Genomic DNA, 22,939 nt, shown 5'->3' with positions numbered 1-22,939 from the left:
GGTTGCAATTTTGTAACCTTAGTCAGGATAGACATTGAGAGGACCTGAATTGATCTGATCTTGGTAGAATAGTACTTCTGGTTTTCGATATGATGACCATGTCTTGCAAATAGTAATCAGTCAAAGCTTATTTACGTTGGAATTCTTAATCAGCCATGTAGAAGCCCCCCAATCATTGGACTATTGTTTTCAGTGAGCTAAATTAAAAAGGGGTATCATATACTCTTCGATCCTATATTGTAGATACCAATCGTATGACTGACAACTAATTAGAGGAACATTATTATATGCTGACTCCTACTAGCTTCAACCTGATCCCCATAAGCTTCATCTGCCAGCTTCACACTTTTCTATCAACAGCAAATCAGCTTAAATCACGCGTCCCTTGACCTGCTTAAGATCCTTTATCTTAATGTCTCTCCACATCGCAGCACACCCCCAAGCAACTACCAGCATACAAACACTCGTAATGAGCATATATCTCTGCGCATCCCCATAGGCGTGAGCAATGGCATTCCGAGCCGGGCTTCCCCACTCATAGGACAGCTGAGCTGTGATATCCGAATAGACCGTTGCCACAGTCACCTCCGCCGGCACGTATTTGGTCAGCGCTTTCGGGAACTCACTGGTCCAGATAGCGGCAGACACAGTTGATCCAATCGCACTGCCAATACTACCGAACAGGTTCAGCATAGCAAGTATAACAGCGATGTGTTGGTGATCCGAAGGCGCCATCATAGCAAGCTCGCCGCAGATAACAGTAGTTCCACCAGCGAAGGCGACGAAAATCTGAGTCATGCAAATATACCCAATACCCGCATCGGGCTGACGGAATTTAATCATCAGTCCAACACCCAGGATCATAAGCGGGAAGGAGAAGTAAACAGCCAGCCACTTGAAGCGACCAGTCCAACGGATTAGGAAGCCGACGAGGAGACAAAAGAGGCAGGATCCGACTCTGTAAATGGCCGAGACATAGCTGGCTTCGGTGACATCCAGGCCCCAAACGACCTGGAGCATTGATCCGAAGTAACTACCCCAAACCGCTGAGTTGAAAAACTCGAAGATGAACATTAGCCCACCGAAAAAGACGGTTCGGTCCATCAATAGATCAAATGGGATGAAGGTCACTGGGGCCCAGAATCGCTCATAGAGAGCGAATGCGATGAGCAAAAGCCCTCCAAAAACGATCATGCAAATAATCATCGCTGACCGCCATTGATCCTTTTGGTATGACCAGAGACTGAACGGAAGCAGGAACAAGGCCATTCCACCAGCCAGAAGAATGATTCCAATCAAGTCGACCTCTATGCAGTATTGCTTTACTGTAGAGAAGGTGAGCGGACCACGGCTGGGTGCGAGCAGGCCCATCTTCTTGGCCTTCTGCTGATTCCAGAAGAACAGCAGACACAGAGGAGCCACCACAACCGGAATGATGATGGTGAATATTCCAAATCCCCATCGCCAGCCGGGGCCTTCGAGGACACTCTGGGAGATCGGTCCCCCGATCCAGGTGGTTATTATGTATGGTGAGGTTGCGAACGATAACATGAGGGCTCGGTTCTTCAATGCAGAGGTGTCTGAAATGAAAACTGTCAAACAATAGCTGACTCCTTGGGATCTAAAAGTTGTCGCAAATTAGCTAAGCTGTTGGAAAGACACTGGAAAAACTCAATATAGATATCATACCCTACGGATGAGAAAACCTGTGCAGCCGCGTAGGTCTGAACGTTGTCGCAGGCCGCCATCATGATAAAACCGATAACCCAAATGATCAACATCAAAGACATACCCTGAGGCCGACCCCACGAGTCCAATATCTTTGCCAAGGGAATTTTACTCAAGCCTCCAATGATATTGGCCATGATACTCGTGGCGGCAGTCAAAGAATGGAGCATGAAGGCACTGGTCACGTAAGGGTTTAGAGAACGGATGACGACCTCCTGGATGGAGGTAACAAAATAGATAAACCAAATGCTTCACATAAGAAAAGTCAATGGGTTGAATGAATATAGACGTTAAATCATGAAGAGATTCTCACATCGCATATGCCAGGATCAGATGAGACTTAGTCCAAACGACCGCCGCGGCCTGAACTCCCTTCACACCAGCCTGAGCCTCTTGATCGAGGGACTCCTTATCCGAGTTGCCATGATCATCAGCTGTGTCTTTAGTTGTGTGAGCTGTCTCTGGCTCTTTCTCAGAGGGATAGATAACGTCAGAGCTCATATCGCGAGCGATCTCCGATTCCTTCGATGCCATGGCGAGAGATTCTGTGATTCGAATGCTAGCTTGGCCAAGAAGCGCCGATCAATAGGATATATATACCTTGGTTTATTAGGTCCGCATTAGCCCGATGTCGGTAACAAGGAAAATTCTGCACCAATGAGTATGTTGACTCAAGGAAAGTGTCCGGTAAGTAATAATTTCCATTGCCGCCAGGGAGATTAGTTGGGGCTGGCCCCCTTGGCGCACCTAAGCGTCAAAAATATGGATCCATAGCCCTTTCTAGGGGCCTTCTCAGTCCAATAAATTCTGTCCTCGGGCTCCAATGTTCTGATGCCACCCCGGTAGGTTTTGATCAGCCCATTTCAGCTTTGATTTTCCTGACCTTTTCCTTTTCTAGTCGGAGACACTTCGGGGCCAAGGATTCTAGAGGGTAGTGATTCCCTTCCTTTCTTCGTTGTGTTGTCTACAACACGTATGGTCCTTGTGGTACATAATCAACTAGTTGTGTCGTACGGTGAACTTGTTTTACCGTATTTGAAAAATACCATGGTACTTCAAAGTTACATACGTGTATTTGAGCTTTACAGTATTTTCCGCAGCGTTTTCCGCAATATTTTTATTTTTATTTTTATTTTATTTTTTTGATTTCCCTCTCCATTAAATAACGTCGCGTGTTGCGCTTCATAAGTATGGAGCAACCTTTTTTTCCCTGTCGGATGATAGTTTCCTATCTGAGCTGGCATCACATTTACGCCCCCGAAGCTGCTAAGAGCAATGTACTTAGGCTGGATTGCTTTGTTTGGAGACTTATTGCTTCACAGCCCACAGGTGTCTCACTAAAGTGTGTCATGATGACTTTATGTTCTCTTTCCACATTTCCACAGTAAAAGCGGAGTTCACGTCCTATAATGAACTCTACATCAACCACTATATTCCTCCAGGCCTCCAGCGCATTCTGTTCTTACGAAACGAATTCAGGTGCAAGGTTCTAACATGTTCTTTATCTGCTACCTATACGAATGAAGTTAGACTCGAATTCATTTGCTTAGTGATGTCTTGAATTCCCAATACTACACTTCGAGGTCTTTCCCAAGAGCTACTCACCCATGCAGCGTTATTCTCCGCTCGCAGTCGAAACTTTGAGCCGTTCTCTGGCATCAGAAACGAATGTCAGATCTAAATCCTCCATTCTATACCGCGTCTGCGTCAGATGATACCCAAAATAGCCAAAAACAAAAGCCTCAAGAACCTTCGATAGCACGGGGTGGGCCTTCCCAAACGTATGCAAAGTCCGAATCACGTCGCTTGTATCATCACAGAGCTTCCTCAGAAACTCAATCTCAGTCAGCCCTGTACATCCGGCCGAGTTCGTGACGAAATTACAGTTGCCCATCTCAGCCATTTCTTTGTAAAATGACATGATGTCATTTATCCAGCTGAAACCCGATGTCAAACATAGTATCCGCAGTAGGCAGTATCGGAGGCATTCGGCTTCGGAGAATTGTGCGGTTGGGAATAACATAAAGGAGTAGGCTTCGGCCACGCCAACTTTCAGACGAAAGTAGCTGGGGAACAGATGCGCTTCTGCAGGGAATTTAATATTCTTGCTCTCCATTTCGGTGTAGCATGCACTATATTGCAGTGAGTCCTTGATAATCATGTCACCAGCAAATTGACCGAAGATAGAATGAAAGGAGCTCAGGAACTCTCCCATGCTCTCAAGGACCGGGCTTCCTTGAGGTTTCCGAGTCAAGAGGCAGATATTGAATCGCTTTGATGCTTGAATTCAAGGTCATGGAAAAAATCATCAATGATCAGACAATAAGTAGTGAATATTACCACTGTGCATTATATGTTGTAGGGGGTTGTTTGGAAAGTCGTGGTTGCAATTCCGACACCAGTCTTGATCTATGGCTTGATCTTTGAAACAAATTCATCTGAAAATCCATTATTCTTGAAGTACAGCTTCACTTCGCCTTCGACTGCCGGATATAGTTTCAGAGAAAACTCGTAACCAATGTCCAAAAGCTATGTCTGTATGATTTCAGAAAGCTCTGCCTTAATCTCAGGGCAAGCAGCAATAGCCATTTTGGGAAGATGGAAGGAGTAGGGGAAAGAAAAGTGTAGGAATTAAAAAAAGACACCATGGATACCTATAAAAGGTTATGAACTTGTGTAACGTATAGCGAGATCCTAGGCATGTTAGAAAGTGTATTTGATGTTGACTAGGTCTGCATATTCGACATTCTTAGGTACACTCCAGGGCGAAATCACTGGCATCATGTCAGATCAACACTACCAACATTACAGGTGACCAAGTGTGTCATCAGATACTTTAGTCCTATTGGCTATTATTACGGGCAAACTATTACCTATGTAGGTATGTACTATTCACCCCATTTCATAGTGAAGCACTCATATGCCGGGATGCGGGTGAACTTTATGTTGTACCAAGGTGATATTAGTTATTATATTATAACTGTACAGCTATGTACATTAGGAATTGATCCCTTATCGACCATACAGTATCATACAGTATAAAATTTTTTTTTTTTTTTTTACCTAAATTATGGGAAAGAAATATATATTGAGTGATTGTCGGGCTATGTAAACTAACCAACGAGACTTTGAAATTAGTTACATAACACCATTTAAAAGAAAAAAAAGTATGATAGGTTGTACATCTAAGCTTTATGTCTCCATATGCGTAATATCGATCAATACGACCAAAGCCCCGCGTGGCACACTTCGTCACCTATACAGTCTGAGTGAAAAGAACGTTGTGAAAGAATGAACATACCAGGAAGTGATCGGAATGAATCCCGCCAAATCCAGAGTCTCACAAATATTGAAAGACGACAAGACATCATAGAGGAGGATGTCTGCCTTCCCTTCTAGGAAGATACAACGGTGCATAAGCATCTCTTCCATATCCATCAGATGTCAAATGGTTGTCCTAAGGCACCAAGGCAACAAAGTAAAGTCACGTGCCTAGTACCATGTTCGATTTTTCAGCCAATCAGAGGCCAGGAAAATCAAATTTGAGATTTCCCAAAGGGGCTCTGCCACTTTTTATTTGCTTCTAACAAACTCAAAGTTTCGATATTTCGATCAAATACTCAATGGCCGACGACATTGAAGGGAATCAAGAGAAACACAGCAATGGCGAGTCACCCCAACTGCCGGAATTGCAGCGAAGGCTCAAAAGCCGACATCTACAGATGATCGCAATGGGTAAGAACTCCGAGCTATACACATTTTTGTTCTTATTCTTATTCTTATTGTTATCTTTTTGAAGGAGGTGCCATAGGCACGGGACTTTTTATTGGTAGTGGGAGTGCAATTGCTACTGCAGGCCCCGTTGGCGCCCTGATTGCATTCACCTTCATTGGATCAATCGTATATTCAGTCATGATAGCCTTGGGTGAGGTGGCCACTTACCTACCGATCCCAGGAGCCTTTGCTACATATGCGACACGCCTGGTCGATCCTAGCTTAGGCTTTGCAATGGGCTGGATCTACTGGTTTTCATGGGCTTCGACATTTGCCCTGGAGTTGACTGCCACTGGCCTAATCATTCAATATTGGGATGACACGATCCCAATGGCAATATTCATTGCTGTGTTCTGGGTTGTTATCATAATTTTGAACATGTTTCCTGTGAGCTGCTACGGTGAAGTCGAGTTTTGGCTTTCAAGCATCAAGATCATCACCGTCGTCGGGTTTATGATATTCGCCATTTGTATCAATGCTGGCGTTGGCAGGGAGGGCTATCTGGGATTTAGATACTGGGTACACCCAGGCCCGTTCCGTCCTTATTTGATCGAGGATTCTGGACAAGATGCTCTGGCTAAATTCGTCGGTTTTTGGGCCATTTTGATCAAAGCCGGGTTTTCATACCAAGGTACCGAGCTTGTCGGTATTGCTGCGGGTGAAACGGAAGACCCTCGCAAGAACATTCCCTCGGCCATTCGAAAGACCTTTTTCCGAATTGTGTTTTTCTTTGTTTTTACAATTTTCTTCGTCGGTATCGTCGTGCCATCCAACGACCAACGCCTTACCGACAATGATAGCGGTGCAAACGCGGATGCATCCCCCTTTGTCATCGCTGCGAAACGTGCCGGTGTCAATGTCCTACCTAGTATCATCAACGCGGTCCTGCTTACTGTGGTACTTTCCGCTGCCAATTCAAACGTCTACAGCGGGAGTCGGATTCTAGTCGGTTTGGCCCATGAAGGTTTCGCTCCTCGATTTTTCCTGAAAACGACCAAACACGGCGTGCCCTATGGAAGTGTTGGGTTCACAGCTCTTTTTGGCCTGTTGGGCTTCCTCAATGTGTCAAATACCGGAGCCACTGTTTTCAACTGGTTGATGCAGATTGCTGGCTTGGCCGGTTTCATTACTTGGGCATCTCTTAATATTTGCCATCTGGCATTCATGAGAGCTTTGGCTGCGCAGGGAATTTCACGCGACACGCTTCCTTATAAGGCTACCTGGCAACCCTTTTTCTCGTGGTACGGCTTGTTCTTCAACGTGCTTATCATCATTACTCAAGGCTTCACTGCTTTCATTCCGAAGTTCAGTGTTACCGACTTCTTCATCAACTACCTCAGTCTGATCTTGTTTGCGGTACTATATATTGGTCATAAGGTTGCTTTCCGACCGAAGATTGTGAAGCCTATCGAGGCCGATATTGACACTGGGCGATGTGAGGAATGAGGGTTGAAAATGTATTTTAGTATGTATAGTATATTGATTTAGAAAGAGGAAAGAGTGTAAAATGGAAACACCGAAATAACTTATAACTATTACCTTATTAGTTGGATATAATATATAATAATTATATATTAAGTCAATATACTACTTATATCAAATGAGGTAAATAAATTCTAATCTGTCATGGATAACCCGGTGGAAGGCTCACCGCCATGCTAATTACCCTGCTTCGGTCGCCAAGACCAGCAGGAAAGGTGCCTGGTACGAATCCTGGGGTTGGCATTTTCACTCGTGCGAGTAATCCACGATGCTGGAAGCCACTAAGCAATGGAAATGACCCTTGAGGGAAGCAATTCTGCAGAGACATTTCCACCCTGGGATGGCGTCGCCAGATTACACCGTCCTGTTACAGGGAACTTGGCAATTTGGTGAGACAACTACTATTTTTCTTTCTTCTTTTTTTTTTCATCCTTTGTTTTATTGAAGCTACTCAACCAACACACACCCCCTTTAAGATTCCGTTTCTTATCTGACCTACTCTATCCTGTCAATACCTCTTGATCAATCATACACTTTGACCTAGGGAATATATTGAGATACCACAAGTTAAACCCGCTAACGATAGCATGATTAAAAAAAAATGTACAAAGAAAATCATGAAAAATCAACCCTCGACCAGTATCCCACATAAGACAAGAGAAAAATAAAACACACAATCCAGTCCACAGGTCAAGATCAAGGTGTCCCCATATGAGTCTCATGCGATGCATGCACCGCATTCTGCGTCTGCTCCAAAACCACAGCATAAAATTTCCCTTCTTCCGAAATATCACGGTAAGGACCTGCAGAGACGACGGCCCTGCAACAATGCAAATTAGCATATGATTTTACATTCAAGTACATAATATCAAACAACATCAAACACAAAAAGAAAAAAAAAGAAAGAAAGAAAGAAAGAAAGAAATCAAAACATACCACCCCTTATACTTCGGCTGATTAAAGATATCCGTAAACACCCTCAGCACCCGCAACGGTAACTCCAGAATAGAAGGCATCTCAGGTCCATCGCCACATATGGGGAGTCCCAGCTTGTTGACGGGGAGGTAAACGGTCTCCGCGACATTCTGTGGATTGCGCGTCTCCTGGAAGATGAGAAGACGGCGCGAGGTGTGTGAGTGCGGTCCACCTGCTGACGATGGCCTGGCGTTTGCGCTCGCGCTCATGCTCATCGTGAAGGCTTTTTGGGTGTGCAGAGTGCGCAATAGGTTTTTGCGGAGATCCGTGTTGGATTTTCTTTTTCTTGGACTTGGAGATTGGGAGGATGAGTTGTTCAGTTTGGCTGTTCTTTTTTGCCTGGTGTTGTTTTTTGTTTTTTTGTTTTTTTCTCTCTCCTTAGACTTTTGTGCTGTGTCTCTGGATATGGTGCTTAGAGATGGCGCGTTTTCTTTTGCGGTTTATTAGTATGGTCTTCCATATAGTTCACCACGGGTTTCTTACTATTTGTTGACTGTGGCGTGTATGGAGGGCGCGACAGGCTCTGCTTATCGTTGGGCGATCAGTGTCCCGATTAGGAGATCGCGGGGCAAAAAGGGGGGGACTTTGAAGAAAGGTATATTGTGAAGATGAAGAGAGATGGGAAGTTCGATGTTGTCTGTTTTAAGGAAAATAAGCCAATAGAAGAGGGGACCTCGGGACTTAATGGGAAATATTATAATTGTAGCCTACATGTACTAAAACGAACTCTTAGATATTTAGATCGTATACACAATATGTCTTATACACAATATGCATTGATCATATTAATTAGATTATTCCTATACTCTAAGTTTCTAAATGACCTAGGTATAATAAAATCATAGTCAATAGATAAAGAAAAAAATAACAATGGGTATCATGATAATGTGGTCAAAGAGAAACCAAAAAAAAAAAGGACAAAAGAACGTCAAGCCCGCTCAAATCAGGGATTCAGGGATAAATCATGGTATATGGCATCATTCACTAGGCAATGATGAGATGAGATGAGAAAGAAAGATAATCAAATCAAGCATCGAGCTCTCCCTCCAGCACTCTCCGCGCAGCATCAAGACGACGCCGCAGCACACGCGCAGCTTTCACATCTGGTTCCTCAGACGTTGTGATGGCCTGCAGATCCATACAAACGTTACCAAGGCTGGCGAACAGTGCTTCCAGCATCTGGGTGTCATCATTGTTGATGCCACCGACACTAGGGGTGCTGGATGCCGCGCGCACGGTCGAGACGAGGGACGAGACGAGAGAGGTTGGGGTTGCAGAGCCGGCCGTAGCTGAGGATGAGCGGCCAGTATGTTTCTGGGGGGACAGGTTGTTCGGGTCCACTGGGTTGGCGTCGCCGTTGCCGTATCGTGGTCCGCGTGGTGTTTCGGAGCGATCACCCTCGACTTCAACCTCTTGGATTGGACTTGGTTGGTGGCTGTATCCGTGAGCATGGGACTGGGAATGGGAATGGCTATGGCTATGTCCATGTCGCAGCTCTGTCCAAGGATTAGTGTCGGAAACGCCAGGGGAGATGGATCGCGGGAACGCACCATGATTGAACCGTCGGTCCCAGTACATCACGCTGTCGATATCGTCCTCGTCGTCGGGACGCTCGCCTTCGTTCGCGGTTGCGAAGGTTGCCACTGTCGAGTCGGACATATTGCTGTTGGTGCGGGAGTGCCGGGCGTAAGTGGGCCGGGTTGTCTCGACTGATCCGTTCGAGCTGTTGCTCACCCGACGGAGTTGCTGGGTGTAGTTGCCCAGTGCGCTATGCAAGATGAAATGCTCATAGTCGAACGCATCCTCGCGCATCTCGTGGGGCGTCGCATCCGCGTGCGACGGCACGTCAGGGAAGGCTTCCATGTCGTTCTCGAAGTCATCGTCAAGCGGTTCACGCAAAATCTCATCCAGAGCTTCGCGGTCAACCTCATCAAAATCACCTTCTTCAGCATCTTCGTACATGGTTTCGGCGACAGATTGGTCGTCGGCGTAGTCAGCAGGCTCATTGCCTTGCCAATTCCCGGTATGTTTGGATGTATTCCCAGCAGCTCGCTCATCGGATCTGCGCCGATCTTCCGCCGCTGCATCATTCGAGACATCCCGGGTATCTTCAGAGCTGCCATCGCGTCGAGGGTTGGAGCCACGACTGCCCTGACCATCTCTGAGCTCTAGCGCATTGGCATACCAGTGATCAGCGGCTGTCAATGGGCTGGGCGTGCGCAAGCTTTGCAAGCTACGCCGGCGAAGATTATCCTCCTGAGTCTTCACCTTGAGAGAAGAGATCTTGATGTGAAGACCCTTCATTTGATACTGGAGATCCCGCACCTGCAGTTGCGACTGCGCGCGGCTAGGGGGGTCAAAGGAGCTGTAGACCGGACTAAACCCATCCGGGCTAGATTTCGATCCCTCGTCCGAGGAGATGCCCAAGCCATGTGGCGAGTCCGGCGAACTGTCTCCGGTGGAAACAGGTGCCTGCGCCATCTGGTCCTGCTGGCCCTGGTCATTCAAATGCATCGGGGGCTGCATAGAAGAAACCGATGACCGGTGCGTCAGATACGCCCTGGTAGGTGCATATTGGAACGACCGGTTATCAGTATGAAGGCTGGACGAAGTGCTTGCGCCCATCGCACTGACAGAGCGCGATATGCGCTTGTTATCATTCGAGAGGCTCGAATCAGACGGAATATTCGTCTCAGAGTGGACTCTCGAATGACGATTATTCGTCGTATCCTGCGACGTAATAAGCGACTGTCGTCGAAGCGAAGAGTTCTTAGGATCCGTGCGCGAAATGGACCGATATAGTCCGCCCACCGGCTGGTGCATACCCATCGGCTGGAAGCCCGAATTCGAAGGCGAGGGCGAGGCGGCGGTGCGCGGTGTCGTCGACCGAGCTCGAGTGAGATTATTTTCCATGAGCTGGGAAACAAAACACGTTAGTATTACTCCCTAGCCAACATGCAACGCGCAGACAGGAGATCAACATACATTTAACCGTTTCTTCGCATTCTCCAGAATCCTCTCCGCCTCGCTGCTCAGTATTGCCGAGGAAAACTCCTCCCCGGGCCCCTTGCCCTCTGCAGCTGCAGACGCCACGGCATTGCTAGCCGGCACAGAAGAACCCCCTGCAGTTCCAACGACCGCGGTAGCTTGCGCTCTCGCGACCTCGGGGTGAATGGGAGATTCGTCGCGTCCATTATGCGCCTCAGACACATCCCTAGAAGCAGAAGCGCGTCTGCTCCCCGCACTTATTGTGGAATTGGAGCTACTCCATGTAGGATTATCCCTGTTCTGATTGTCGTGCTCATGCAGTAGCGGTGAGCTGGCCAGGTCTTGTTCGTCCGAATCGCCGAATCCCTCCGACCTGGTGGGCGAGAGCTCCTCGCCAATATCTGACAAACGGCGGCTGGCATTCACGTCGTCGTGCGTCCAGGCATGGCGGGAAAAATTTTTCTTCTGACGACTAGGTGCTGACATGGAGGTATTGGGGTCTGATTGGCGGGAATTGAGATGCGACAAGTAGGCGATTTGCGGTGGGGAGGGAGTTTGGGATTGGCGATCGTCTTCGTACGGCAGGATCATGTCCGGGTTTGGTAGAGTGAGTGAGGGCATGTTTCTCTCTCTCTCTCTCAGGCCCTGGGGCCTGGGGGTTTTCCGTTGCAGAATGGATAGAAGAAAAGAGAGAAAGGGTTGAAGTCGCAGATTCGACCCGTGTACGGGTTGGGTACCGTTACAGTTAGTTTCTCTCCCCTTAGACAGTTTAGCGTGCCCTGATCATTGCCTTATTTGGATATGTGGTTGTGAAGATATTCCCAATTTCGTATCTTCCTACGGACTAAATAAGTAAAATGGGACTAGGCTTCGAACTACGCTTGCAATTGTCAATAGTAGTAGTTTAAGTAGTATTAGGTATAAAAACAGCAATTGATAGACCATCTAAATTTTTTTTTATCATGTACACCTCGATAGCAATAAGCTTTCTCGGTTATAATAATAAAATTACCTAGGTAAATGTCTATGCTCTTAATTTCTTTCTTTGATTAGGATTGTCTCACGCCAAATATTCAAAGTAGTACGGTGTAGTTAGTGAGACATGGCCCTTAAATGTGATGTATACCTATGCATACTCCGTATAAGATGCATTATTGCAGTAAGGATATGACGCAGATACTTTTTATTGATTATACTACATAATCATGGTCAGCTGAATATTCCCAAGGGTCCTTTGTGACAGTTAAAATAACAATGGACGAACCCCTGAGATCGGCCACACGTATGGCTGAGTTCCACATCGGTGGAGAAGGTAATTTCAGGCCATCTCAACGTTCATTAGAGGGAGGAAAAGAGACAAAAGACAGACAAAAAAGGGAGAGAAAAAAAGAAAGGTATGCTTTTTTGTATACAACGTAATTACACATGCTATAATCCCGTAGAAACGCTCATATCTAGATCTTCGAAAGCAACAACTTCGCACCACTGCTAGTCGGGCTGGGCTTCTTCTTTCCATCCTTCTCCACGACCAACGCCGAGGCCTGCTCCAGCGCCTTCTTGTTCTTCTTCAGGGTCTTGAGCAGCTCGCTCTTCTTCTCAAAGTCCTCCGACTCAGCCAGTGCGACAATCACGAAGGGGTTAGCCCCTGTCGCCCAGTCCACGACCTCATCCTTGATCTGCGCGTACAACACATCGTGGAAGTTCAACGCAGGCTCCACCTTCTCGACAGACTTCGAGGCCGGGTTGAATCGCCCACCTTGCACAAGAGACTTGAGAAGACGTCCCGCGTGTGCGGTATCGCGGGCCTCGGTATGCGACTTGGCGGCCTCGGCCACGGCCGTGAGAGCGGCAGTCTTATCGCCGTCGGCTTCGAACAGTACCTCGGAGAGGAACTGGCAGCCGAAGGTCGTCTCTAGTAGAGTAGAGGCGCGGGCAGCGATGAATTCGAGCAGTGTCGGCGAAGCGGCCTTGACGAGTTCTAGGCGGCGCATGGCCGGGTCTTTCTTGGAGGTTTCCTTGCGGATCTCGCGGACTTCTTCAAGGACCGTTTGGTCGGCCTCGGGGAGGAGCCACTTGACGCGTTCGCCGGCGAAGGGGTATAGCACAGCGATACGTGCGGTCAAATCGTTGACCTGGTAGCAGAGTTCCTCGTTGCGGGCCTCTTCAGCTTCGTTCTGGTTCAAAAGCTCGGGGAAGAAGGATTTGGCGCTGAGTTTTGTGTCATCAATGACCTCGTACGCGGCCAGGATAACTTGGTGACCGTAGACATCGCCGGCCATAACCTTGACAGTATCGCGGAAAAATCGTAGAAGCAGCTTGCGGTCTTTAGCGTTGGAGTATGCAAGTGTCAGACACATCACGCGGGAGCCGGACTTGGTGAAAGCCAAGTTCTTGACCAAGTCACCCTCTTCGTCACCCTTGAGCAGCTCGATAAACTCGTTCGCTTCGTTGCTGCCGGGTTTTGTGCAGAGGAAATATTGCAACATAGCGTCGTGAAGCATAGTGAAACCGGTACTCTTCTTCTGCACCAGCTGGTTAATCAGCTCGCGCAAGTAGTTCATGATCGGTCCACGCTTCTCGGGGTGGGCTTCGATGATCTTGGCGAGATCGGAAGTGGTGTCCTTCTCATCTTGGAAAATGACAAACTCGGGACCGTACCACTCGCGGAGGAGTCTGTTCTTCTGTGCCTTGGTCGCAACTGTGCGGTAGATGTCGTCAAGAATCCATGAACCCTCGGGGTGGCGGATGAGACGTCTGACATGGCCGTAGAACTCTGGGATGATCAAATCGCGGGTCTCATCGTCTCCGTGGACAATCAACTTTCCAACCAAGAACTTGGCGTATCGACTTTGCGCCAGCTCCTTGTAAGTGCCCTTCAACTCGTGTGCGATCAGCTTACGCTGCTCGAGGTTTCCATACTTGAGAGCAGTCTGAATAACTCGCACCGAGTCGTGCTTAAAGACGAAGTCACGAACGCGGTTAGTGATGATCTCAAACAGCTCCTTGACAAGCTTCTTTCTCTGCTCCAGAGGCACGTGGGACTTGCGGCGCAACTGCTCCCACAACTTCTTGGAGCGGGCGACGGTATCGGCATTGGGCTTCGCGGCCTTGCGCTCCTGCTGGAGTGCTTTTTGCTTGATGTGGGATTCGCGGGAGTTGTTGTCTAAACGCGCAATAACTATTAGATGCGGCACCGCCAAGGAGGCAGAACTGAAACTTACTGTTAGGGTTGGGATTGGGGTTCTTTGGGGCCTCTCTCTGCTCCTCATCGTCCGCATCGGACGTCTTGTCTGACTTGGGCTTATCCTCCTCCTCGCTCACATCGGGCATTTCATCGTCTGAAAGGGCATCAAGGGCATCAATGTCTTCGTCGGAAACATCGTCAATGTCGAAGTCATCGTCGTCCTCGGATTCTTCCTTCTGAACCTTCTTCGAGGGCTTCTTGTCGCTCTTACTAGATTTAGAATCCTTCTTGGAGTCCTTCTTAGATGAAGAGCTTGACTTCACGGACTTGGACTTCGATGCGGAGCCTTCCTTAGTCTTGCTCCGCTTGCCATTGCGCTCCTCGCTGCCATCAACGGCACGCTTCAATCCAGCCATTACGAAAGATAATTTCGGTAGGCTGTGGGGTATCTCCGATTGAAAAAAAAATGTAATAAAACTGAGGTCTTTGCGAGCGGAGACTGCTCGATGTCCTGGTGGATAATTTTTTTTTGATCGCAGGCGGAGGAAGTTTTTTTGCCGGCTGTTTGCACAGTTTGCATTGATAAGATACAATATAGTCCTGCCCAGGTGGACTGCGATTCACAGGCTCATACACATAGCAACCATATTAAAATAAATATTTCTGCTGAATGTCTTATAGAAAATATTTCTGACTGATATGTGGAGGTCCAAGTGCGTATTGCCATGGAAGTTCTAGAATAAAATGTAGGATATTGTCTCTGAACGAAACTCAGATGGGCCCGAGTCGCAACTCGATGGCAACAGATGTACAAAATGCTAATAAGTGACATGAGCCATCCAGACTCTCCAGGTACAAGACGATCCCTATTATCATCGACCAAGTCCCAAATTAAATTGTCCCTTAAACGAGTGTCGCTTGCATCACCCGAAACAAACCCGAAACGCCGTAGAGAGAACCACAACGCATTAAACATATCTCATCATTCATCACTTCATATCTCATGGGTGGGCGCAGGGGCAGATTGGGTCACTTTCACAGATGCCAGTTCTGACCCGCCGCCACTCTGGGCGCGCTTCCGGCCGGGAATGTGGAAGCCGAAGGACGAGGTAGAAGTCTTGGGCCCGGGTGCTTGCGCATCGTTACTAGAGTCACCAAATCTTGAGAGGAAACCCTTCTTCTTAGGTTTCACCTCGTCATTTAATCCTACTTCTTCGAAGGCTTCTTCCTCCATGATTTCAGACTTGGTGAGGCTATTGGAGTGAGTGCCCGACGGGGTTAACCGGGAGAATCGAGAGTCAAGAGAAGTTCGAGAAGGACCAGCATCGGGGTGGATGATGGGTGAGCGCGCGGAGATATCCTACATTGGAGATTTAACGTCAGTCGGATTCATGCGGATCGATTCGGATAGGTTCACGGGGCATACAAATGATCGGCGGTAAGAGTCAAAGGACTCGCGAGAGATGGAGAAAGGCTCATTCTCATCAACGAGATCTCGATGGTTGATGGGTTTGTTGGAACCCGGGTACCGGCGCCAAAAGCTCGACCGCTCTGGGGGAGAAGGCTATCACAATAATTAGCAGGTGTAACGCATTTCCCGATCACACAACCTATACCGGAAGATAGACACCGCTGTCGTTGACCACTAAGGAGTGAGATTAGCATTTCCAGAGAGTGAAGTCGCCAAAGCAGTCACAGCAGTCACAGCAGCCACATCAGTCAAAGAAGTGCGGGGATTCAAGCATACCACTCAATTTGTACTCGGTGGGTTCATCCTGGCTACTGCGGATCGGTATGGGCGAAGGGCGCTGATTTGAAGAGAGATGGTTCTCATCCAAGACAGCGGGATCCCCATTGGGTTGGGATTTTGGTCGTAGGAAGTTCCGAAATGGAGGCATGGTTGAGGAAGTAAAGTCTGGGGGATTTTCCCTGTGAAAGGTCCGGGTTAAGGTCAAAGTCCCCATCACCCGATTCCTGAGCGTACGTCATCCAAGAATTCTATTCTATGGCTGGAATAAAGAGTCAGCCAATTAGACTTGAATAAAATATTGTAAAATAGTACAAAATACTATATTGTATGATTTTATATGATTTTATGGATATTTTTAACTCTTTAGCCCTGATCCTGTCCCTGACCCAGTGACTGCGGCCCAACCTCAGTGTACATGCATATCGAACTGATCTCACTGCATCTATATAAAACACATTACTTTACTTCAGCGATGAAATAATGTTTACTTCATACATTCAAGCCTAATGAATAAAGGTTTAAAGCTACAGATATCGGAAGGTTAAAAAAAAAAACACCCTTCAACACCCACGAACACCCAATTAGAAAGATCAGAACATTCCACACCCATGGATTCCTCCGATGTTTTCTATCGCAGTTCGCTTGAAAATAAATCCACCTGCAAACAAACTCCATAAGCAAATCAGACCCAAGACCAGCCTCAATCCAGAACCAAATTGAGGCTTGGACTGATACCATGTATTTCGCTATCGCTTTCGTAATGGCCAGCAATTGACCTACCCTACACTGACAACGCAAAGGACGAAAAAAAAGGTGACTCGGACATTGTTTGCTGGTTCCTTTTTTCGAGATTTTGTGCTTTTTGACTTTTTGTGGTGATTTTGTTCGTTTTTGTTGTCAGAAGCTAAGTGGCATTGTTGGGCTCAAGGAGATTGGCACTGTGGTGGCAATCCAGGGAGCGCGAGTCGGATGGGTCGAAGACGGCGTTCTTGCGCTCTTCGATGAAGTAGGCTGTGCAGAAAATAATGTTAGTCAAGGAACTTCAGATATATGCAAATCATGATACAATGTGATGTGACGTACGGGTCAGTTGAATCATATCAAACCAGCGGACGGCGTGTTCGTCGCTACCGTCGACTGCCTTCAGAATACCATTGTCCGGACGGAAAGTGGCCTTGGGAGGAATGTGGCGCATGCGCAAAAGCATCTCCAGGATGTCAGAGAAGCGGTCAGACTGGTTGAAGTAGTAGGGAGGACGCTTGTCAAGGGGCCACTGGATGGATTCTTAGTATGTGATGCATCATGAAAGAGTAGCCAGGAACCACTTACGCGCTGAGAAAAATTCTCGTTGTCCCATGAACGGAACAGCCAGCAGGTGCGCTCCACGCAGTTCAGGAGGATAATAGCCACAATGAAAGTATCAAACCAGCCACACTTCTGGCGCTGAAGGAGTCGACGTTCCAAATCATTGATGACAAACTTGCTTAGCTGCGAGGCACGCTTCTCCATGGCGGCGCGCAACTGACTGCAGAGAAGTCCATACGATTCTGGGTCAGACACCTCCTCGATGGGCAGACGGCCCTCATCCGATGGCTGAGAAAGAGAGTGCAACGAGTTCGGGGGCAGAGTAGGGTTGTAGTAAGTCTTCCAGGTGAGTTCTGTGTCGACGAGAATATGGGTCGCGACCCACAGCTCCAACACGCGCTCCAGAAGGATATCCTGCATCTATGTCAGTACACGTTTCCATATTGAATGTCACACAACATACCTTCTTCCCCTGGCTAAGCTCAGCAGCGAGCAGCAAAGTGGGCTTCATGAAAGGCGAGGTCTCTCGCTCGTAAAAGTAAGAAGCGTTCTTCTTGATGTACATTTCCAACTTGGCTGGGATGTCATCTGAGTCTGCGTCCAGGAGGTAGACTTCTTGCGAGGGACCAGAGAACTGATCATCTCCAAGGGCCTGCAACTGAGGATCAAGAGCAGACACTGAAGTGCGGTGGCCCTGCAGTCCACTGAAAGTCATGAAAGAGTTGCTCTCCTCAAAGTGAGTAACTTCAATGCGACCGGAGTAGTGTTCAAATTTGATTTGGTTTTTAATGCTGTTGGTGTCATGGTAGGCAAGTGTGGAGTTGAGGTCTAGAGCCCCGAGTCAGTATATCTTCGAAAGGAGCAAAATACAAACAACATACTGGCATTGTAGAGCTCAAACTCATCGGAAAGGCGGGTGCGCAGGCACGGGTGCTTCCATAAACGAGCACTCTCCACGCTAGCGCAAGTTGTGCAAGGGGTATCGCCAGAGCACTATCAACATTCGTTAGTAAGGAGCACTTATTCCACACATCCCCATATTCAAGAATACATACAGGTTTCTTTAGCATTCGGCAACGAAGGCATGCGCCCTTCTTCCGCACGTCTTGAACTTCACGGCGTCGTTCTGCAGTGAAACGTCCCCGCACCTTGGGCTTCATAGGCTTGGTTGAGTTACCAAACTCGTTCACAAACCCTTTTGCCTGGGTATTTGGGTTCATCGCAATAGGGCGGGGATAAGATGCCGCACGCTGGGTGGCAGCAGTCAACGAGGGATCATGTTCTTGCAAGCTGTCGAAAAGAAGTTGCTCATGTGTGGACAGCTGCTGATTCCATTGGCCCAGCTTCATATCAGAACTAAGATTGTCACTGTCAATGGACATTCCTTGAGGGACCATCTCGTTGGCGGAGGCCGCAATCATCGACAGTTGTGACTGTCGCGCATTAGAGGTAGATTCGGGCGACATGGACGCATCGCCAAGAGGAGGAGACATGGATGCATGATGCTCGCCCGGAGTGTGGCTCGGGAGGGCAGGAATACTAGGAGCGTTAGATGACTGCGGAGTTCCTGCAAATTGTTAGTGGTGGAAGGTGTACAGCAGTGAACAAAAGGAAAACATACCTTCGACATTTGCTGTACCCTCCATCTTGGAGTCAGGCCCTTGCGAGTGTCCCTGGAATCCCTCCGCTTCAAGCGCAGGGTCAACAATCACGGTCTTACCTCCAGCTGTCACAGACTGAGTGTATCCAGGTCCACGCTTGGTCACGTCCGAGGCGCCCACCTGTCGCGAGGCTTCGGCCAACACGTTGAGACCATCGAAATTCTGTCGGTTGGGAAATCCACCATCGGCAGACTTGCCTTTGCTCCCAGAAGGGGAATCCTTATTCGAATCACCGTCGGTCAAGTCGGGGAGTTCGTGGAGTCGCAACAACACGCGTTGGCGGTCGCGTAGGGGGATCGCCTGACATTTTTTTACCAGATGGTTGGTAAGGCTATCAATGCGACCCTTAGGGAATACTTCGCCGCAGGCTTTGCACGTATGTTGATAGCGATTGCTCGCGTCTTCCAGCTTGGGACCCCGGTGGAAGAACTCGAGGATGAGTTGGTTGGGTTTGCGACCCATTGTGGGGGTGGCTGCGGACGTGTTTTTGAGAGGGTTCCACGTGTCAATTAGGGGTCCAGTGACAGTTAATAGTCAACTAGAGCAATCAAGGTGTCGCTCGTTCAGAATGGGGTGTGTCCCACCAAACTGATACGTCTGTGGACTTGGATTAGCAAACGTGGAATGTGGGATGTGGGAGAGAAAATCACGCACACAGTCACTGGGGACTGGGGGGCCCAGGCTGTGAACCTCAGATGGAAGCAATAGCCTCAGAAGAGACTCGAAACGGAACAAAAAAAAACAAATCTCAAGCTGATTGAATCGACGATGTGCGGGCAAAACCCAGGGCAGTAGAGGGCGGTCTGGGAATCGCAAGGGGAGGAACACGCGATGGAGGCTTCACCGCACGAAAGGCGGTGATGTCTTCAAGGCGGTAGGGGAAAGGCGGTGATGAAAGAAGAAGAATGCCTCAATATCAACTTGGATATGAAACGAGGAAAAGGATGAGTTGTTATGGGATGGGGTTGAAGAAGAGGAAAGGCGAGTACTGGAGGGAGAGGAATTCTTAGTCACTTTGTGCCACTGTGACTGCCTCTCCCTCTCTCTCTGAATCTCTCTCTCTCACCTTCTGTATGGAAACTCTATGTATGGGGCAGTTATGCAAGCTGTGTCATTTCTTTTTCTTTTTCTTTTTTTTAGGCACTGGTAATATGTATCTACTTGATACATAGCAATACAAATAATTAGCATACATAATATCCCTACACGTAGAAAATCCGTCAATACAAAGATAGCGACATTCCTGCGCCTATATTTCGGTGCTTCCCGGGGGCCGAAAACCTCAATTACCCCATGGTGTATGTAGTCAGTACTAAAACACTAAGAATATTGTTATCACCGCACCTCATCCTCCATGTGCATCAACAGATCCGGTGCTCGGGAGGTCGCCAGGGCACACCCAACACAGCAAAGATCCGACGCTCATCCCGGCCCTCAACCAGCCGCCCCCCATTCAGTTTCACCTGCTGGTTCCGAATAACATCCGCATATAGACCTTTTTGATTCAAGCACATGCCTTTCTTGCGTGCCAGCAATCTCATACTGCGGTTGAATATATCGTTCCCCGTGAAGTATATCAACGCCGCCCCGATCTCCGCATCCGGAACGAACAGCAAATCAATCCGACGCCACAAGGTGGTGCCAGGTAGAGCTGATGCGCCGTACCACTTAGATCCATCCTGATGCGACGAGATGGCAAGGCTGGCCTGCAGAAAGCCACTATTGAACAATCTGGGGACAACAAGACCGAGCATCATGGTGCGAATTTGCTCCAGCGTGGCACCAGGTTTGGTAATCAGGCAGTCCACGTCCCCGCAGGTGAGTGCCCCGCGGCGGTAAGAGCCCCCGATGATCACCTGCATATCCCTGTCCACGGCCTGCACCGCCTTTCGCACAATCGCTCCATGGGCTTCGACCTCCTTGCGGGGGATTCGTTGCGCGAAGTCGCTGTGATGTTCCACCCCAATACGTTGCTGCTTAGTCAATGGAGCCCTTTCCAATAACTCCTTTAGAGATCTATAGCCCTGCGCGACCCACTTGGAGGCCTGGAAAAGGCCAGCACCATAGACACCGAGAAATTCTTTGATTATCAAGTCTTCTGAGGTATGGTTGGCATTTTCGAGACGACGAAGGCGGTTAGTCAACACAATTTCTTCGATTTTATCAGCCAACCGCTCCCCAATACCAGGGATGGCCCGAGCCTGTGCTCGTGTAGCAATCTTGTACGGTTGCTTTCGCAAAGCGTTGATGGCTTTACGGTAGGCCATAACCCGCCACTGGTCTGCAGTTTGGGTATAGTATTCCAGCATTTGCTGTAGTACCTCGATGGTTCTGCTGTTCGGGTTGTCAAGTTTCGTGTCCGGATCAAATTTCTGCATACAGGCGAAACCTTTGATCCAGTCAGACTTGTCTTTGCCTTTGCCTTCTCCAGCGGGAGCTTTCCGTGTCTTCCAACTTGACTCTGAGCCCTCCTCTGAGCTCGAGGTTCCAATATCGGAGACATCAACAGCAGATTCGTCAATCGGAAATTCAATTTGGTCCAGAGGCTAGTTGTAAATATTAGTGGTGTGGGCTTTCACTGACAAAGAAGATGTTTTACCAGGTGACTTGTGGCTTTAGCCTCATCTATTATATCATCCAGTGCATCCCGCTCCCAGTTTCCTCTTTTACACGCTTCTTCGGTTGGAGTTTCATAGACTGGTTCGGAGATCGCGGCATCGGGCACACTTTCAGGTACTGTTTCTGGGAAATCTTTTGGCAAGGGATTTGGCGTCAGTTCCTCGACCGGAGATAAATAACGTTCTAGGGACTGGTTCTTCTCCCGCCGCGATGGCTTCAATGGAAGAGAATCAGGGAGAGGCGGTTCGGCGACTGGAGACTTCTCCTTCTCGGCGGTCGTTGGGGTTCCATTGACATGAAAGCGGAGGTGCGAGGTATCCAGAACAGAACGAAACTGGATACATTCGGATGGGTAGGATTCATTGACAAGAGCAACACTCGTCTGCAACAGTTAATGCTGAAGTCTGAATATCTCACGAATGAACTGACCGGCAAATTTTCAAGTTTGAGGTAACCAAGGAGATCGCTTGATAGTAAGCCTTTGTCCATAATCACATGAGTGACATCGGTCGCCCAATTTCGACTCCATCGTGCACCATAATCTTGCGCTCGTTGAATGCGCAGTCGTCGGAATGGAGATATATCGTTGTTTGGGAAGAAGACTGGAATTGAGAGTTCAGTAAGAGTAGGCTGCGAGAAATCTAAGAATACCTACAGAAAATCAATCCCTTAAAGATCTGCTGGTCATCTGGGATTATCTTAGCATTATTGGTCTTTCTTTTCTTTTGAGGAGGCCCTCCGCTCTTGATGGTTGGCATAGTTCCAGTCGTCCGAGGGCGGTTTGTAGGAGCAGGTTTGGACACAGTGACTGGGCTGCCTCTCTTGCTTTGGATGTCACACGAAGACATAGGGTCCGAATTTGCTCGAGAAAGTGGGATGCGCTCCGAGGAAAGAGCGACTTTCTTTAGATTGGGGTTGTCAAGTTCTTTGTCTGCAAAAGTTAAGAGACTCCCCCAGCTCTCATCATCTTCATCTTGATCATCTGAAATATCCAGCCGGTCAAGAGTCGCAAAAAAGCTCTTTTTAGTCAGTAATAGGTCCTTCATGGTACCTAGGTAGGCTAGTCCGGTTTCCAATGGAGAGGGAGGTGCCTGGGCGAGGGATGGTTCATTATATAGGTGCCTGGAGTCACTGTGGGACATCCATGGATGACTCGTATAATCCTTTTATTCAGAGAAAAAAATGGTAGTGGTCCGAAAACTTCCTTGGGCCAATTTGGAGGAGCCGTGGACGCCAAACGCGATTGACCGGCGCGAAATGAGCGCCAAATCATGTGATCCAATCCAAAGTGGGAGTTTATTCACTCAATAGGTGACCTAGTTATAGCCAGGAATATCTAATCCAAATTTGAGGATTGCAAAATACCTAAGTATTTACATACTCCATTTATACATCGTCATTCCATAACATATATTCTGCTCTATATTGCTCCCAATAAGGATAGAACAAGCAGCGACAATTATTCCCAAAAGT

At 48.0% G+C, this 22,939-nt stretch overlaps 9 protein-coding genes across 9 annotated transcripts; 1 reads left to right on the top strand and 8 right to left on the bottom strand.

Annotated features, from left to right (window-relative positions):
* Nucleotides 1-369: 369 nt before the first annotated feature.
* Nucleotides 370-2,262, bottom strand: N7537_011718 (uncharacterized protein; the record flags this gene model as incomplete). The annotated part of the gene is made up of 3 exons (XM_056902772.1): nucleotides 370-1,621; nucleotides 1,690-1,977; nucleotides 2,042-2,262. 3 exons carry the CDS (start codon nucleotides 2,260-2,262, stop codon nucleotides 370-372), a joined length of 1,761 nt encoding a protein of 586 aa, XP_056748059.1.
* A 1,081-nt stretch (nucleotides 2,263-3,343) lies between these two features.
* Nucleotides 3,344-3,943, bottom strand: N7537_011717 (uncharacterized protein; the record flags this gene model as incomplete). The annotated part of the gene is made up of 1 exon (XM_056902771.1): nucleotides 3,344-3,943. The coding sequence occupies one exon, from the start codon at nucleotides 3,941-3,943 to the stop codon at nucleotides 3,344-3,346; it is 600 nt and encodes a 199-aa protein (XP_056748058.1).
* A 1,408-nt stretch (nucleotides 3,944-5,351) lies between these two features.
* On the top strand, nucleotides 5,352-6,948 carry N7537_011716 (uncharacterized protein; the record flags this gene model as incomplete). The annotated part of the gene is made up of 2 exons (XM_056902770.1): nucleotides 5,352-5,463; nucleotides 5,528-6,948. The coding sequence occupies 2 exons, from the start codon at nucleotides 5,352-5,354 to the stop codon at nucleotides 6,946-6,948; spliced, it is 1,533 nt and encodes a 510-aa protein (XP_056748057.1).
* A 732-nt stretch (nucleotides 6,949-7,680) lies between these two features.
* On the bottom strand, nucleotides 7,681-8,174 carry N7537_011715 (uncharacterized protein; the record flags this gene model as incomplete). The annotated part of the gene is made up of 2 exons (XM_056902769.1): nucleotides 7,681-7,804; nucleotides 7,921-8,174. 2 exons carry the CDS (start codon nucleotides 8,172-8,174, stop codon nucleotides 7,681-7,683), a joined length of 378 nt encoding a protein of 125 aa, XP_056748056.1.
* Nucleotides 8,175-8,985: 811 nt separating this feature from the next.
* N7537_011714 (uncharacterized protein) lies at nucleotides 8,986-11,538 on the bottom strand (the record flags this gene model as incomplete). The annotated part of the gene is made up of 2 exons (XM_056902768.1): nucleotides 8,986-10,875; nucleotides 10,945-11,538. The coding sequence occupies 2 exons, from the start codon at nucleotides 11,536-11,538 to the stop codon at nucleotides 8,986-8,988; spliced, it is 2,484 nt and encodes an 827-aa protein (XP_056748055.1).
* Nucleotides 11,539-12,401: 863 nt separating this feature from the next.
* On the bottom strand, nucleotides 12,402-14,547 carry N7537_011713 (uncharacterized protein; the record flags this gene model as incomplete). Its single annotated transcript, XM_056902767.1, has 2 exons — nucleotides 12,402-14,110; nucleotides 14,169-14,547. 2 exons carry the CDS (start codon nucleotides 14,545-14,547, stop codon nucleotides 12,402-12,404), a joined length of 2,088 nt encoding a protein of 695 aa, XP_056748054.1.
* Nucleotides 14,548-15,125: 578 nt separating this feature from the next.
* On the bottom strand, nucleotides 15,126-16,029 carry N7537_011712 (uncharacterized protein; the record flags this gene model as incomplete). Its single annotated transcript, XM_056902766.1, has 4 exons — nucleotides 15,126-15,491; nucleotides 15,558-15,695; nucleotides 15,748-15,776; nucleotides 15,879-16,029. 4 exons carry the CDS (start codon nucleotides 16,027-16,029, stop codon nucleotides 15,126-15,128), a joined length of 684 nt encoding a protein of 227 aa, XP_056748053.1.
* A 756-nt stretch (nucleotides 16,030-16,785) lies between these two features.
* Nucleotides 16,786-19,309, bottom strand: N7537_011711 (uncharacterized protein; the record flags this gene model as incomplete). The annotated part of the gene is made up of 7 exons (XM_056902765.1): nucleotides 16,786-16,892; nucleotides 16,965-17,154; nucleotides 17,211-17,600; nucleotides 17,650-18,014; nucleotides 18,068-18,179; nucleotides 18,242-18,753; nucleotides 18,808-19,309. The coding sequence occupies 7 exons, from the start codon at nucleotides 19,307-19,309 to the stop codon at nucleotides 16,786-16,788; spliced, it is 2,178 nt and encodes a 725-aa protein (XP_056748052.1).
* Nucleotides 19,310-20,208: 899 nt separating this feature from the next.
* N7537_011710 (DNA-directed DNA polymerase IV) lies at nucleotides 20,209-22,512 on the bottom strand (the record flags this gene model as incomplete). Its single annotated transcript, XM_056902764.1, has 4 exons — nucleotides 20,209-21,393; nucleotides 21,447-21,848; nucleotides 21,896-22,068; nucleotides 22,122-22,512. 4 exons carry the CDS (start codon nucleotides 22,510-22,512, stop codon nucleotides 20,209-20,211), a joined length of 2,151 nt encoding a protein of 716 aa, XP_056748051.1.
* Between the last annotated feature and the right edge of the window lie 427 nt (nucleotides 22,513-22,939).

The sequence above is a fragment of the Penicillium hordei genome (assembly GCF_028827395.1).
Source record: "Penicillium hordei strain IBT 12815 chromosome Unknown utg000006l_segment0_segment0, whole genome shotgun sequence".
Classification (NCBI taxonomy): domain Eukaryota; kingdom Fungi; phylum Ascomycota; class Eurotiomycetes; order Eurotiales; family Aspergillaceae; genus Penicillium; species Penicillium hordei.
Note: the sequence above shows the minus strand (reverse complement) of the source record. Positions and strands in the feature narration are given on the sequence as shown.